Raw genomic sequence first — 14,247 nt, 5'->3', positions numbered from 1 at the left:
GTTACATAATAAATTAATATGGGAAATATGGGAAAATATTGAAAGATGCTTGTATTCATACTGAAACAGTAAATCTCTAGTCTGTGTAGCAGTACAGGCTTTTTCCTTCTCCCTCATATCACACAATAATGATTATTAAGTGAAGCATAATCTGCTTCAAGGTCTCCTGTAATAACACAATTAAGAGGAAGATAGGTATCGTCTGCTCTCATCAGAACTATCAGGATCACAGTGGGGAAAAAAAAAAGTATGACAAGTTCCTCCAATTTTCTTCAGTATGCTAAAATTAGTCACTATATTTCTGTACTGAAAAACATTCTTGAGAAATGTACTACTCTTATTTTTTTATTATTATTTTGCTTAAGCTGTATTTTAAGTATTTTTGAATCCATGAGACACAATACTGAGTTGCAAGTTTTATTTACTATTAAAAAACATACACTAGTGTGAATGGGTATGCCTTTTGAATTTTAGAGGAGAATCAGAGTTTATATTTCTGAAGGATCAAGATTGCAAATAAAGGTTCTACTAGAAGGAAAGTTGGACTGTTTTGGCATGGTACCATTTGGAGTTGTATAATGCTTTACAAAAACTTTTCTAGATATGTTTGTATTTTGCCTTATTTTAAAATACATATAATTAAGCCCCTTTTTTATAAATCAGCAAAATAATCCCAAACTTGGTTAAACAGAGATAATGGAACGTGCTGCTTAGGTGGATAGGTTTCTTGAAATTTATATTTTAAATATAAAAAGAACAAAGAAATATGGGAATATCCTCTTGAGGATAAAAGAAGTATATGTTTGGAGAAAGCAAAAAAGAAAGACTAAGGTATCATCTGGTAAATTTTGATAAAAATTGATGATACAATTAAACTTAAATTTTTGCATAATCCTTGGTTGCTGAATGGGTTGGTCTTACCCATATTTTTGTAAGTGATCTTGTGTTTGTTCCAAAGTGCAATGAAAGGAGGTTGTAACACCTCGGTGTTTCTGTAAACAATTTTTTTGTTTCTGTCACTAAACATACATTATGTGTAAACACCTGGTAAAAGTTTAGAGAGAGAGATTGTTGCAGAGAGACTCTTACCTCCATCATCTAGTGGAGGCAACCCTTTGTAAGGTTACCCTTTGCTTTTGGAGTTTTTAATGAAGTAATGGTGATAAGTAGCTGAAATAGGAGCAATAACTCTACATTTTTTAAAGTAAAAATTCTATAAAATAGAAAAAATGATACTTTGGAGAATAATTTTGACACATCAAATAATACTTAAAGGAATAACTGGATTGGAGCTCCAAACTCCATGTAGTAAGCTGTGCTGTGTTGCATCATTAAAACAAGGAAATTTTTTTTCTCAGGGTTTGAAGGAGGATAATATTGTTGTAAAGTAAATGGGAGACACCTTGTAGCTTTTGTTTAATTGTTTAGGATATTTTAATGCCTTAGAACTGGTAGCCTCTTTAGTTCAGGAATTAATGTGGAGATGTCCTTTGGCCTCTCAAAGTACAGAACCAGTTTTGTTACTTCTGGCCTTAAAATTTATAGTGTCCTTGCGGTAGTATGACATCTTAAAGTAATTATGTTTTTTAAGTACTGTTGTTTTTTGCATTTAAGGTTTACAGCTCGACCATTAGTGGAAACCATATTTGAAAGGGGAATGGCCACTTGTTTTGCATATGGACAAACAGGCAGTGGAAAAACCCATGTAAGTATTTCTTCTACATGTCAGCAATGCACTTCTTTTTATGTACAATACACTTCGATAAATTCTAATAAGTAACAAATATATAAGTTACAGTTCTGTGATCTTTATAGTGTATTTTTGGTCTTTTTTGTTTTTTTTTTTTTTTAATTTAGACTATGGGTGGTGACTTTTCAGGAAAGAACCAAGATTGTTCTAAAGGAATATATGCACTTGCAGGTGAGACTTTATCGTTCTGTTGGCTTTTTGCAAATTAGTTGACATCAATATATTTCTACTCCCTGTCATACAAACATAAGGATCTATATATTTTGGATTACAGTGGAGCTTTGGTAACATAAAAAATAGTTCCTAGGTGTGTAGTCTTCACACAGTAAAGTAAATATATATATAGATAACTTCAAAAATGTAAGAAATATAACTGATGATTACTTGAGTTTACCATTTTGGAGTCTTCTGCATCTTCCAATGTAATGTGGCAGATTAAACTGCAGTGTTTTTTACTTAATTGACTGACCCTATCTGTTACACTTGCAAAATATGAGAGATGCCATAAAATAGACTGTTATGCATTAATGAGTCTTATGATACCTTATGAAAATGCATAACTAGATTTCTTTTTGTTTTGGAAATGTATTCACAGCTCGAGATGTCTTTTTAATGCTAAAGAAGCCAAACTATAAGAAGTTAGAACTTCAAGTATATGCAACATTTTTTGAGATCTACAGTGGTAAGGTAAGTACCTGATCTTTTTCTGAGGAAGGTGGAATTTCTCTTTCACAAACAAGATTGTGAGCTTGTCACATAAAATATTTTTTTCCTTTTTGTACTGAAGGCTTTATTTCATTTAATTCTTTACACATCCCTTCCAATCATGTTTGTGCATGGAATGCTTTGCATATTTTGATATGAGATTTGAAGCAAAAATGTCTTTTAAACCTCCTCTTTAACTGTTCTGTTCCCCCCCCCCCCCCAAGGTTTTTGACTTGTTGAACAGGAAGACAAAATTAAGAGTGTTAGAAGATGGTAAACAGCAAGTCCAGGTGGTGGGATTACAGGAACGGGAAGTCAAATGTGTTGAAGATGTTCTTAAGCTTATTGAAATAGGCAACAGCTGCAGGTATCTCCCATGGCTTCCACCAATTTTTCATTGTAAATTAAAGAATTGGAACAAGATTTTTTTTGTGTCTCTTCATAGTGATGGCTTTTTAATATGCAGTGGTATTTTTGATAATGTTGGCTGCAAGTTAGGAATCTGCCTATCTTTTGAATAAATGTAGCTTAGAGTTTCTCTCCTAGGGAGAAATACAAACTGATTTTTCTACAGGATGTGAATTGCATGTATTATATAACCAGTTTACTGACTTAACTTCATGTAATTTATAATTTGGAATACTGCCAGATTCTTCAGTTCTAAAAGGCCTCGATATGTAGTGACAGAAGTATAAAATTTTTATTTTTTGTTAAGATCCAACTTTATTGTTTTTAAAATTAGCCTTGTGAATAGACTGCTGTCTGATCAGATAAAAATGCCACATGCGGCATTTTGCATGTAAGCTCTCTGATAGTCTGAAATCTTTGGAGATCTGATTATTCTTGCTTTTAAGAGGGAAGTAAAATGTTACTAATCTTCCATTTCTGTTTGAAGAATTGGAAAAATAGGTATAATTATACTATATACATCAAATTATTAGGGTAAATACAGGACTCGGCCCTGAAAAAACTAATGTTCTGATGGTAGTACGATTAACATGTATGGTCCTTTGCCTGTTCATATGTCCTTCCTTTCTTTCCTTTTGTTAAAGGACATCTGGCCAGACATCTGCAAATGCACACTCATCTCGAAGCCATGCAGTGTTTCAGATTATTCTCAGAAGGAAAGGGAAATTGCATGGTAAATTTTCTCTGATTGATTTGGCTGGCAATGAAAGAGGAGCAGATACTTCCAGTGCAGATAGGCAGACGCGACTGGAAGGTGCAGAAATTAACAAGAGCCTTTTAGCACTCAAGGTAACTGAAATGTTTCCATTGCCTTTGAGTAGGTGGAAGCCTTCTACATATAATAGCAATGACTATTAAAATGAGTGTTTTGCAGGCTTTGCTTGTCTACATTGTCTACTGCTGTGACGGGTAAAATAACGTATTGATTTTTCCTTTAAATGCCTGAAGAAACACTTGGTAATTACCAAGTAGAAACATTGCAGAAATATTGTGCTGTCAATTTTCATGTAGTTTAAAAAAAACCCACAAAATTCCCAGTAGTTGAATTTGAACACTTTTCTGATAAACACCTAAAATGGGAGGAGAGATGACTGACTTTGATACTCAGGGTCTGAAATACTAATTGGAAATATTCTTACTGATCTCAGTATATTTATTTTTTTAAGAAAAGATAAAAAATAGTTACCTATATGACAGATTTGTTTACCACTGTTAATTAATTAGCTAAAGAAGAAAACACAACAGTGCTATACCCTGAAAGAATTAACAAATCAATTAAAATAACCCTTGAAAGTTGGAATCCATTTTTAATGGCTCTTTATAGCAAATTGTCTGATACAGTTACTTTGCATTTTCATACATTAATCCAGAACACATCAAGAGAGCTAAGAAATATTATTTACATGTTCAAATGCTTTTTTTGTTTGTTGTATAACGCCTGGAAGAGGTTCAGTCTAAATAGGGAAAGTAATTTTTTGGTCTCAGTTGGGGAAACAGTAGTTTTGAACAGCCCAGAACTTATCTCTGTTGTTGGTTAGCTTTGCTTACTTTTACTACTCTCTGCACCAGCATCATGGTTTTATATAAAGAACCTAAACCCGAAAATCAGTGTTTACATTTTTATCCCAGTATAAACTTGGGAAAAGACTTGTATCAGACTCTAAGCAGATCTCACAAAACACCACAAAACTGTAACGTATTATTACAAAATTGTATGTCATGTTAAAAAATTGGAAGCAGCAGTTCCAAAATTGTGGCCTGTTTTGATTTAGTATCAAAATAAATAATGCAAACAACATTGTATTAACATTATCACTTGTTTCCAAATGTAATTGAATAAAGCTGTTCTGGTTTTGTTTTTTTTAGTTTACTTGCTGATTTTGTACTGACTAGTGCCTTCAGTGCAATACCCATACAACATACTTAGTTCATTTTCATACAGCTTGTCTGTGAAAGGGTCTGCTGCTGCTGTACTGGTGGTTGTGATCTAAATTATACGGGAAAGGGGAAATAAAAATAAGTGGTCTTGAGAGGTCTAAACAGTGGTACAATAAGATATAAATGTTTCTCAATGATATGTTAGTTTTCCATTTTTCATCTATCCCCAAGAACATCACACAGGTATTTCCATTTGTATTCAAGACCCTTGAAGTTATTGTCAAGTTTGAATTAAACTAGTAAGTTCTGAGGAGTGTTTTTTGGTGCTAATACAAAAACCTTGCAATTTGCATGTCCTGTCTTAATCTGTTCAGATATTTGGTGAAAAGCAAAAGTAGTTAAAAACTCCATTAATTTAGAAGCTAGCAGTGTCCTCCTGTAATCCTTTTACTATTAAGGAGACAATCCAATTCTAATGTTTCAAGAGTGAGCAAACTAAAAATCATTATAGTAAATTAAAATCATAGAATCATAGAATAGTTTGGGTTGGAAGGGACCTTTTGAAGGGCATCTAGTCCAACCCCCTGCAATGAGCAGGGACATCTTCAATTAAATTAGGTTGCTCAGAGCCCTGTCCAACCTGACCTTGAATGTTTCCAGGGATGGGACCTCTCTGGGCAACCTGTTCCACTGTTTTACCACCCTCAGAGTAAAGAATTTCTTCCTTTTGTCTAGTCTAAATCTACCATCTTTTAGTTTAAAGCCATTACCCCTTGTCCTATTGCAACAGGCCCTGCTAAATAGTTTGTCCCCACCTTTCCTGTAGGCCCACTTTAAGTACTGAAAGGCTGTTATAAGGTGTCCCCGGAGCCTTCTCTTCTCCAGGCTGAACAACCCCAACTCTCTCAGCCTGTCCTCATAGGAGAGGTGCTTCAGCCCTTTGATAATTTTTGTGGCCCTCCGATCATTTTTGTGGCCCTCCTCTAGACCCACTCCAACAGGTCCATGTCTTTCCTGTGCTGAGGACTCCAGAGCTGGATGCAGTACTCCAGGTGGGGTCTCACCAGAGCAGAGTAGAGGGGGAGAATCAACTCCCTTGATCTGCTGGCCACACTTCTTTTGATGCAGCCCAGGATATGGTTGGCTTTCCAGGCTGCGAGTGCATGTCCGCTCATGTCCAGCTTTTCATCTACCAGTACCTCCAAGTCCTTCTCAGCAGGGATGCTCTCAATCCCTTCATGCTCCAGACTATACTGGTACTGGGGGTTGCCCCAACCCAGGTGCAGGACCCTGCACTTAGCCTTGTTGAACCTCATGATGTTCACATTGGCCCACTTCTCAAGCCTGTCCAGGTCCCTCTGGATGGGATCTTGTCCCTCAGGCGTGTCAACTGCCCCACTCAGCTTGGTGTCATCTGGAAACTTGCTGAGGGTGCACTCGATCCCACTATGTCATTGATGAAGATATTGAACAGTACTGGTCCCAATACGGACCCCTGAGGCACACCACTCCTCACTGATCTCCATCTGGACATTTATCTGTTGACCACTACCCTCTGGATGTGACCATCCAACATCCTCATCCACCGAATAGTCCACCCATCAAATCCAAATCTCTCCAATTTCGTGAGAAGGATGTTGTGGGGGACTGTGTCAAAAGCCAGATAGATGACATCTGTAGCTCTTCCCTTGTCCACTGATGCAGTCACTCCATCATAGAAGGCCACTAGGTTGGTCAGGCAGGACTTGCCCTTCGTGAAGCCATGCTGGCTGTCTCAAATCACCTCCCTGTCCTCCATGTGCCTTAGCATAGCTTCTAGGAGGGTCTGTTCCATGATCTTCCCAGGCACAGAGGTGAGGCTGACAGGTCAGTAGTTCCCAGGGTCCTCCTTTCTACCTTTTTTAAAAATGGGTGCAATGTTTCCCCTTTTTCCAGGGACTTCTTCACCTGAGTGGCTTGGCAACTACATCAGCCAATTCCCTCAGGACTCTGGGATGCATCTCCTCAGGTCCCATAGACTTCTGTATGTTCAGGTTCCTCAGGTGGTCACAAACCTGATCTTCTCCTACAGTTGGAGGGACTTTGTTCCCCCAGTCCCTGTCTTGCAGTCCATCCACTCAAGAAGTGTGGGGAGAGAGGTTGCCAGGGAAGACTGAGGCAAAAAGGTTGTTGAGTACCTCAGCCTTCTTGTCTATTGTTAGCAATTTGCCGGTCTTGTTGTCCCAAAGCGGGGTCGTTTACCCATTGTGCAGACGCCAATATACACACAGAGTAGAGGTATTATCTATTTATTTCATTTCTGCAGAGATGAGTGCTAGGTGGTAATCCACAAAGCTAGCACACTGGCCTAAAAACTCTTAGGAATATTTATACGGTTCAAAACACAGAAATACACACCCTTAATTATAATTATTGGTTAGTACCTTATCTTAACAATTTCTATTGGTTAGTACAGTCTCTCGCTTTCATTTAAAGTTACAAGGTCCTTTAATTGATGTGCACATGCTCCAGTACCATGGGGGAGGTAGTCCAATTCAGCCTCCAATTGAGTTGGTGGTTGCAATCTCCCCCTGCCGCCTTTACCTTTCCCCCAGTTACCGCAATTTTTTGTTGACTTCATGCCTTATCCAGAAGCTGTCTGGTTTTTAGCTGGTTTCAGCACCTCCTGTTGTGGGACGTTCCTTATTATCAGCCTTCTGTTCTTCTTCAAGGGTATATTCATTAGCAAGGCATTTATTGTTTATACCAAGTGTCTGGTTTCACAGGGCTTTGTGACCTTTTTGCAGCTCTTTATTCTTACCTAGTGAGAGATTCTACCTTCTAAAATATATTTTACCCTTTTAAAAGTATATTCTACATTCTTAAAGTACATCAGTCTTGCTCATCAGGCGGGTTATGCTTTCTTTGACCTTCCTTTTCTGCCTGACATACCTGTAGAAGCCCTTCTTATTAGTCTTTGTGTCCCTCACCAAGTTCAGCTCCATCTGCGCCTTGGCCTTCCTGACCCCATCCCTGCACAAAACCAGGCAGCGTCCCTATACTCTTTCCAGGAAACCTGTCCCTGCTTCCACTGCCTGGGCATTTCTTTCTTGCCCTTTAGTTTGAGCATCAGGTCTCGACTTAGCCATGCTGGTCTCTTGCCTTCCTTTCCTGGTTTCTTACACGTGGGGATCAAGAGCTCTTGTGCTTTAAAGAAAGCGTCCTTAAAGATCTGCCAGCTCATTCTTAAAATATCTTAGTATCTCTCTTAAAATATCCTAATTAAACTTGTTGGTTGCCATATCAGTAATTCAACATACCCATTTCTTACTGTTTTTAGTTTGTTATGTCACTTGTTTAAAATCTGTTGCTCCTCTGTCTAATCTGCTTTTCTGTTTATATAAGTATAGTAATAATGTACAAACAAATTAAAAAAAATTCAAAGAATGCACTGCCTTGCTCACCTGTAAGTATTGGGTCCTTTTTAGCATTTGCATGTGAATTTCACATTCAACAAGCTTCAGTCTTTCTGTTTATCTGAGCTGTGTCCATTCTATAAAATTCAACTGGTGTGTTTTTAAATAAACACTTTAGTTAAAGCCAGCTTGCCCTTGTGTTTGTTCTGTTCTGTGTCAGGGAAGTTTTATTCTGAATCTGTTTAGTTCTGTTTTATGCTGTTTCACAGTTGCAATGCTTTCTTGGATTATCATCCCACAGTTTCTAGCCTGGCTTTTGGAAGAAGCTGTTTCTAGGAAATTTCAAAAGGCCACGAGGATATGGCTGCAGCTGGAGGATTGGCTGAACTACTATAGAACTATTCATGTAACACAAAAGCCATTCCATCTGTTAGTCTTGCTAAAAGTAAAGCTATAATATGTAAAGATTTTGATGTACTGTTGTTTGAAGAAGTTCTGTATGTAAATGTGTTAAAGCCCTGAATCTGAAGAGATGCCTGTACACAAAGTATTACAGCAAAGCCAGAAACTGGAATTAATGATCAAAATATGACAACATCAAAACAGAAATTTAAATTTTAAATTTCTTTCTAAGAAGTAATTTATTAGCTTATGTTAGAACTCTAAGTGGGCAGAAGTGATATTTAGATTAGTGCGATCTTGGTTTGCACTGTTGTACTTAGTTGCTGCTGTAACTTCTATAGTAATTTCTTAATATTTACTTCTGTACAGTATTTCTCTCTGGAACTCTCCAACCAATTGTGTATGTTAGTTTAGCCCCATACTCTTTTTGTGAGTGAAAGGGGAGACGTCATCCCTGTTTTTTTCACATGAAGAATATTTTAAAAGAGGGAATGACTTACATTTTCAAGTGTCTTCCAATACTGAGTACATCAGTACAGAACTATAGTTACTAGGTTTGTGACCTGTGGAAGCTTTCAGAAAGTTTGGGCACCAGTGTTTTCTTCTGAGCTGTAAAGAAAGTCAGTGGTAGAGCCAGAATCAAAGCTACTGCTTTTAAATGATAGAGTTAATGGGAGTCACTGTCTGTGCTGCTTCTGCTGGCAGAGGCTGTAGATTATTCAGGCTTTTGCAGCTCATAATCAGAAATAATTGTTAGTCTGGAGATTTAACATCAATATTGAATTTTTTGTTGTTGTTGTTGGATACAATATATGTAAACGTTTTGGATAAGATTCAGAAAGTTTTTAGGCTCCTAAGTCTTTTATAAGTTCCTACCTCTCTAAATGAGAGGTAAAAGCCTAACGCTTCTTGAATTTAAGTTTTAATAGTAAATTTTAATGATATCTTAGAGGACAGCGACATAACTAAGGCATATATTTTCTGATTTTGAATTGTACTCCTATTATGTATTTTTCTTTAACATGGATTGAATAAATATAAACCTGTTTGTTCTTTCAGGAGTGCATTAGAGCCTTAGGCCGAAATAAACCTCATACACCATTCAGAGCAAGTAAACTTACTCAGGTGCTAAGAGATTCATTCATAGGAGAAAACTCCCGTACCTGTATGGTAAGTTTGTTTATTTAACTGTATGTTTTAACAATTACAAAGAGAAAAGAAGCTGGGAATTTAGAATCTTATGTTTAGAACTGGTCACTTGCTCCTGGCAATGTGTTAGACTTAAGTTTATACATTAACTGACACTATATTTGGAGTGAGTCTTTCAGCAGAGCCATTTCAGATAACTTGCTCCCTTCTCACTTTTTATTGGCTTTTCTTATTGCTTCTAGTTTTCTAGCTAGGCACATAGCTAGAAACACTTCTAGCTTGAGGGTTTTTTTTTGTTTGATTGTTTGTTTTTAATAATGTCTTAATTATATGAGAGTATTGTTTGTTGAATCAGAATTTTGGAAAAGGTGGTGTAGACTGTAAGTATAGTGGTGAGTTATGATCTTTAAATGACAGGCAAATTTAGAATTGGTATCAAAGGCATCAGAATATGCTTTAGGCTGTTGAGGGGAGAAGTAGTTGGGATAGATGGGATGAATAGTTGTGTACTATATAAATGTGCATTTGCATCAATCTGAAAAACAGAATTCTTCTGGTAGATGATGGAAAGGACAGATAAAAGCACAGATGTCCAGTGGTTTTATTTGTGCATCCTTAATGTTTCTCCTTATGGAAATGCAAACTCTCTGCAGTGGACACCGACTGTTAGGCTTGTTTGCTATGGTGGGTTGACCTTGGCTGGATGCCAGGTGCCTACCAAGCTGCTCTATCACTCTTCTCCTCATCAGGACGGGGGGAGGAGAAAATAAGATGGAGAAGAACTTATGGGTCAAGATAAAGGCAGTTTAATAAAGCAAAAGCAAAGGTGTGCATGGAAGCAAAGGAAAACAAAAGATTTATTCTCTGCTTCCCATCAGTAGGTGATGTCCAGCCACTTCCCAGGAAATAGGGCTTCAGTATGTGTAGCAGTTGCTCCAGAAGACAAATATCAAAAATGAATGCCTTCCCCCCCCTTTCTCTTAGCTTTTATTGCTGAGCACACATCATATGGTATGGAATATCCCTTTGGTCAGTTTGGGTCAGCTGTCCTGGCTATGTCCCCTCCCAAGATCTTGCCCATCCTCAGTCTACTGGCGAGGAGGGGTATGTTGGAGAGACAGCCTTGATTCTGTGAGAGCGCTGCTCAGCAGTAGCCAAAACACTGGTGTGTTATCTCAGGATTGTAGGGGTTGGAAGGGACCTTTAGAGATCATCTAGTCCAACCCCCTGCCAAAGCAGGTTCACCTAGAGCAGGTTGCACAGAAATGGATCCAGGCGGGTTTTGAATATCTCCAGAGAAGGAGACTCCACAACCTCTCTGGGCAGCCTATAAGTATCAACACCTTTCTAGCTACCAATATAAAGCACAGCACTATGAGGGCTGCTATGGGGAAAATTAACTCCATCTCAGCCAGACCCAATACATTTGCTTTGGTTACTTTTCACAGGCTCATTGGAATTAGTCTAGAGGCCACAGAAGTCTGCAGACCACAACATGAAAACCATGGTGTTAGGGCAGCCTAGTCTTCTCTTTAGATATTAGGTATGGTTCTAATTTGAAAATGGTGATAAAATAGCATTTTTGATTAATCTTTTATTCTTCAGTTTTCTAATGAAAAAACAGGATTGTTTTTTTCCACTGAGACATAACTTCATAAATCCTATTCAGGAACAGAAAGCTAAACTGTACATCTCTAGCCAATGTATCCATACTGCTGAAGAAGGTTTGGAAAGTTAGCCTGTTGGGAATTGCTCTCTGTATGTAGAAGGATTAACATTTGTGAATGTTTCATGAAGTTCCCACCATCACCCTTACCACTCTTTTAAGTGCTAACAAGCTGTCTTTGTTTTGGTGAAGCTTTTTTATTTATTACTCTTCTCATAGAGTTGATGTAACATTTTTTCCTGTTTAAATGCGTGAGAATGCCATCGAGAATAATCTGTGATCTATAAATGTTTAATTTCTGATAAAACTTGCATTCCTTCTTTTTATATTCAATATAGTTCTAAATTAAGGAAAAAATCCCCTCTGAAAGTGAGTGGAAATATGCTTGAATTATTTTTTATTTTCTTATTCACATAACTACAGTCGCTTTATAATTAAGAGTTAGAAAACCCTTTCATGATGAGATACTGCTTTCAAACTCATTTCTTCCTGTTACTTTTTCATGTAGTTTCTCAGTACTAGGACCATTTGTGACATTCTAGTTGTAGCGTTTGTTTACATGTAATTTTTATCAAGAATTTAATCAGCAATGTTTTTTCTTAAAATACTGATGTGGAAAGAAGAACGCCTGGGTGGTTATGACTTACTCTGCATTACAGTTGAAAGGAAGGAGGGAAAGAAAAGAAACCTACAGTGCATGTTTACGATTGTTTGAATTGAGCTCTCACATTTGCAGCGCTTGTTCCTGTGATAATTAGATGGATGCATAAAAAAAGTGCCTAGTCTAAAAATCTGACAGGTTTCTGAACAGCGTATATTGAATTGAGGGAGGTGTAGAAGATACCTTAGCCTGGAATTACCTCCAGTCCTCCCCAGTTCCCTGGAAAGAGGAGATTTGTACTCCAGTGGCCAAGTAGTGAGAAGAGTGGATAATGATCTGCAGCTTTACCAGTCTTCTGGGTCTTCCTTTGCTTCTTTTATCAAGAAAATATATTCAGCCTTCCAGTGTGGTATTTACATGTGGCTCTTCGGCAGGGTGTGCCCGGTTTGTAAGCATGTTCACGTTTAGGTTTTATATCATATACTGGCAAAATTTTACTTATTAAATATACAGGAAAAGAAAAGGGCAAGTCATTATGGTTTATAATAGCTGAAGTTGAACAGTATTTTATTAAATTAAAAGAGTACTTATCCTCCAGGTACACTGACTGTTTGTTTGCATCAGAGCCATGTGGCGCTTTGAACTTGTAAAAATTAATGCAAAAATAGTTTAATAATGAGTACTTTCATTTCAGATTTCTGCGGCTGACTGCAGAGAGATCACTGCTATGTTCTCTAGAAGAGTGCCTACTTTATGTGAAGTAAATTAAATCATAGAAGAACTTTTTAGGTTCAATACTGTTATATACTGTGGTGGTGGGTTGATCCTGGCTGGACACCAGGTGCTCATGAAGCTGCTCTATCACTCCCCTCTGTACAGGGGAGAGAAAATAATGATGAAAGGCTTGTGAGTCGAGATAAGGACAGGGAGATCACTCAGCAATTCATGTCACGGGCAAAACATACTTGACTTGGGGAAATTAATTTATTACCAATCAAATGAGACTAGGGTAATGAGAAAATAAAAACTAAATTGTAAAACATCTTCCCCCCAATCCCCCTTCTTCCCGGGCTCAACTTCACTCCCGATTTCTCTACCTCCTTCCTCAGAGTGGCATAGGGGGATGGGAATGGGGGTTGCGGTCAGTTTATCACTCATTGTTTCTGCCACTCCTTCCTCCTCAGGGGGAGGACTCCTCACACTCTTCCCCTGCTCCAGCATGGGGTCCCTCCCACGGGAGACAGCCCTTCACAAACTTCTCCGGCATGGGTCCTTCCCATGGGCTGCAGTTCGTCATGAACTGCTCCAGCATGGGTCCTTTCCACAGGGTCACATGTCCTGCCAGAAAACCTGCTCCAGCATGGGCTCTTCTCTACAGAGCCAAAGGTCTTGCCAGGAGCCTGCTCCAGTGCGGGCTACCCACAGGGTCACAGCCTCCTTCAGGCGCATCCACCTGCTCTGGCATGGGGTCCTCCATGGGCTTCAGGTGGATATCTGTTCCACCGTTGACCTCCATGGGCTGCAGGGGGACAGTCTGCCTCACCATGGTCTTCAGTGTGGGCTGCAGGGGAATCTCTGCTCCAGCACCTGTAGCACTTCCTCCCCCTCCTTCTTCACTGACCTTAGTGTCTGCAGAGTTGTTTCTCTCACATATTCTCACTCCTCTCTCTGCTGCTGTTGTTTCCCCATTTTTTTCCCCTTCTTAAATATGCTATCACAGAGGTGCTACCACCATCGCTGATTGGCTCAGCCTTGGCCAGAGACAGGTCCGTCTTGAAGCCATCTGGCATTGGCTCCTATGGACATGGGGGAAGCTTTTGACAGCTTCTCACAGAAGCCAACCCTGTAGCTCCACCCCCCACCCCCCCAAACCTTGCTACGCAAACCCAATTCAGCTGTACAATACTGTTATAACAAGTTAACATGTAGATGATGATAGCATTTCCTACAAAATATTTTAGCCTGTTACAGACAAAATAAATTAAAGAGATTGCAACATAGAAGTATTATTTATTTTGAGAATATTGTTTCTTAAACATGTAAGATAATTCATCAAAATTTGACCTCTTTTAAGATGCTAGGTTTGCTTGTCAGTGAGGAGGCAATTCCTCAACAATACAAAGATATGATCCAATGTTCTAATGTGCTATTAGAGAGTAAGACACTTTGCAAATATGTGATACTTTTTAATATGGAAAACATATAAAAAGATGTATTAAAAACTAGTGATTTT

The 14,247-nt window shown here is 38.3% G+C and overlaps 1 protein-coding gene across 3 annotated transcripts in view; it reads left to right on the top strand.

The window, feature by feature from the left end:
• LOC141476736 (kinesin-like protein KIF2A) overlaps nt 1-14,247 on the top strand; it is a 115,103-nt gene that overhangs the window by 80,854 nt on the left and 20,002 nt on the right. For all 3 annotated transcript variants that reach the window (XM_074165543.1, XM_074165542.1, XM_074165541.1), the window contains exons 10-15: nt 1,615-1,705; nt 1,858-1,921; nt 2,346-2,437; nt 2,680-2,822; nt 3,508-3,712; nt 9,658-9,768. In XM_074165543.1, coding sequence (XP_074021644.1) covers nt 1,615-1,705; nt 1,858-1,921; nt 2,346-2,437; nt 2,680-2,822; nt 3,508-3,712; nt 9,658-9,768 — 706 coding nt within the window. The remainder of the gene's footprint in view (nt 1-1,614; nt 1,706-1,857; nt 1,922-2,345; nt 2,438-2,679; nt 2,823-3,507; nt 3,713-9,657; nt 9,769-14,247) is intronic.

The sequence above is a fragment of the Numenius arquata genome, chromosome W (genome assembly GCF_964106895.1).
Source record: "Numenius arquata chromosome W, bNumArq3.hap1.1, whole genome shotgun sequence".
In the NCBI taxonomy this organism is placed as follows: Eukaryota; Metazoa; Chordata; class Aves; order Charadriiformes; family Scolopacidae; genus Numenius; species Numenius arquata.
Note: the sequence above shows the minus strand (reverse complement) of the source record. Positions and strands in the feature narration are given on the sequence as shown.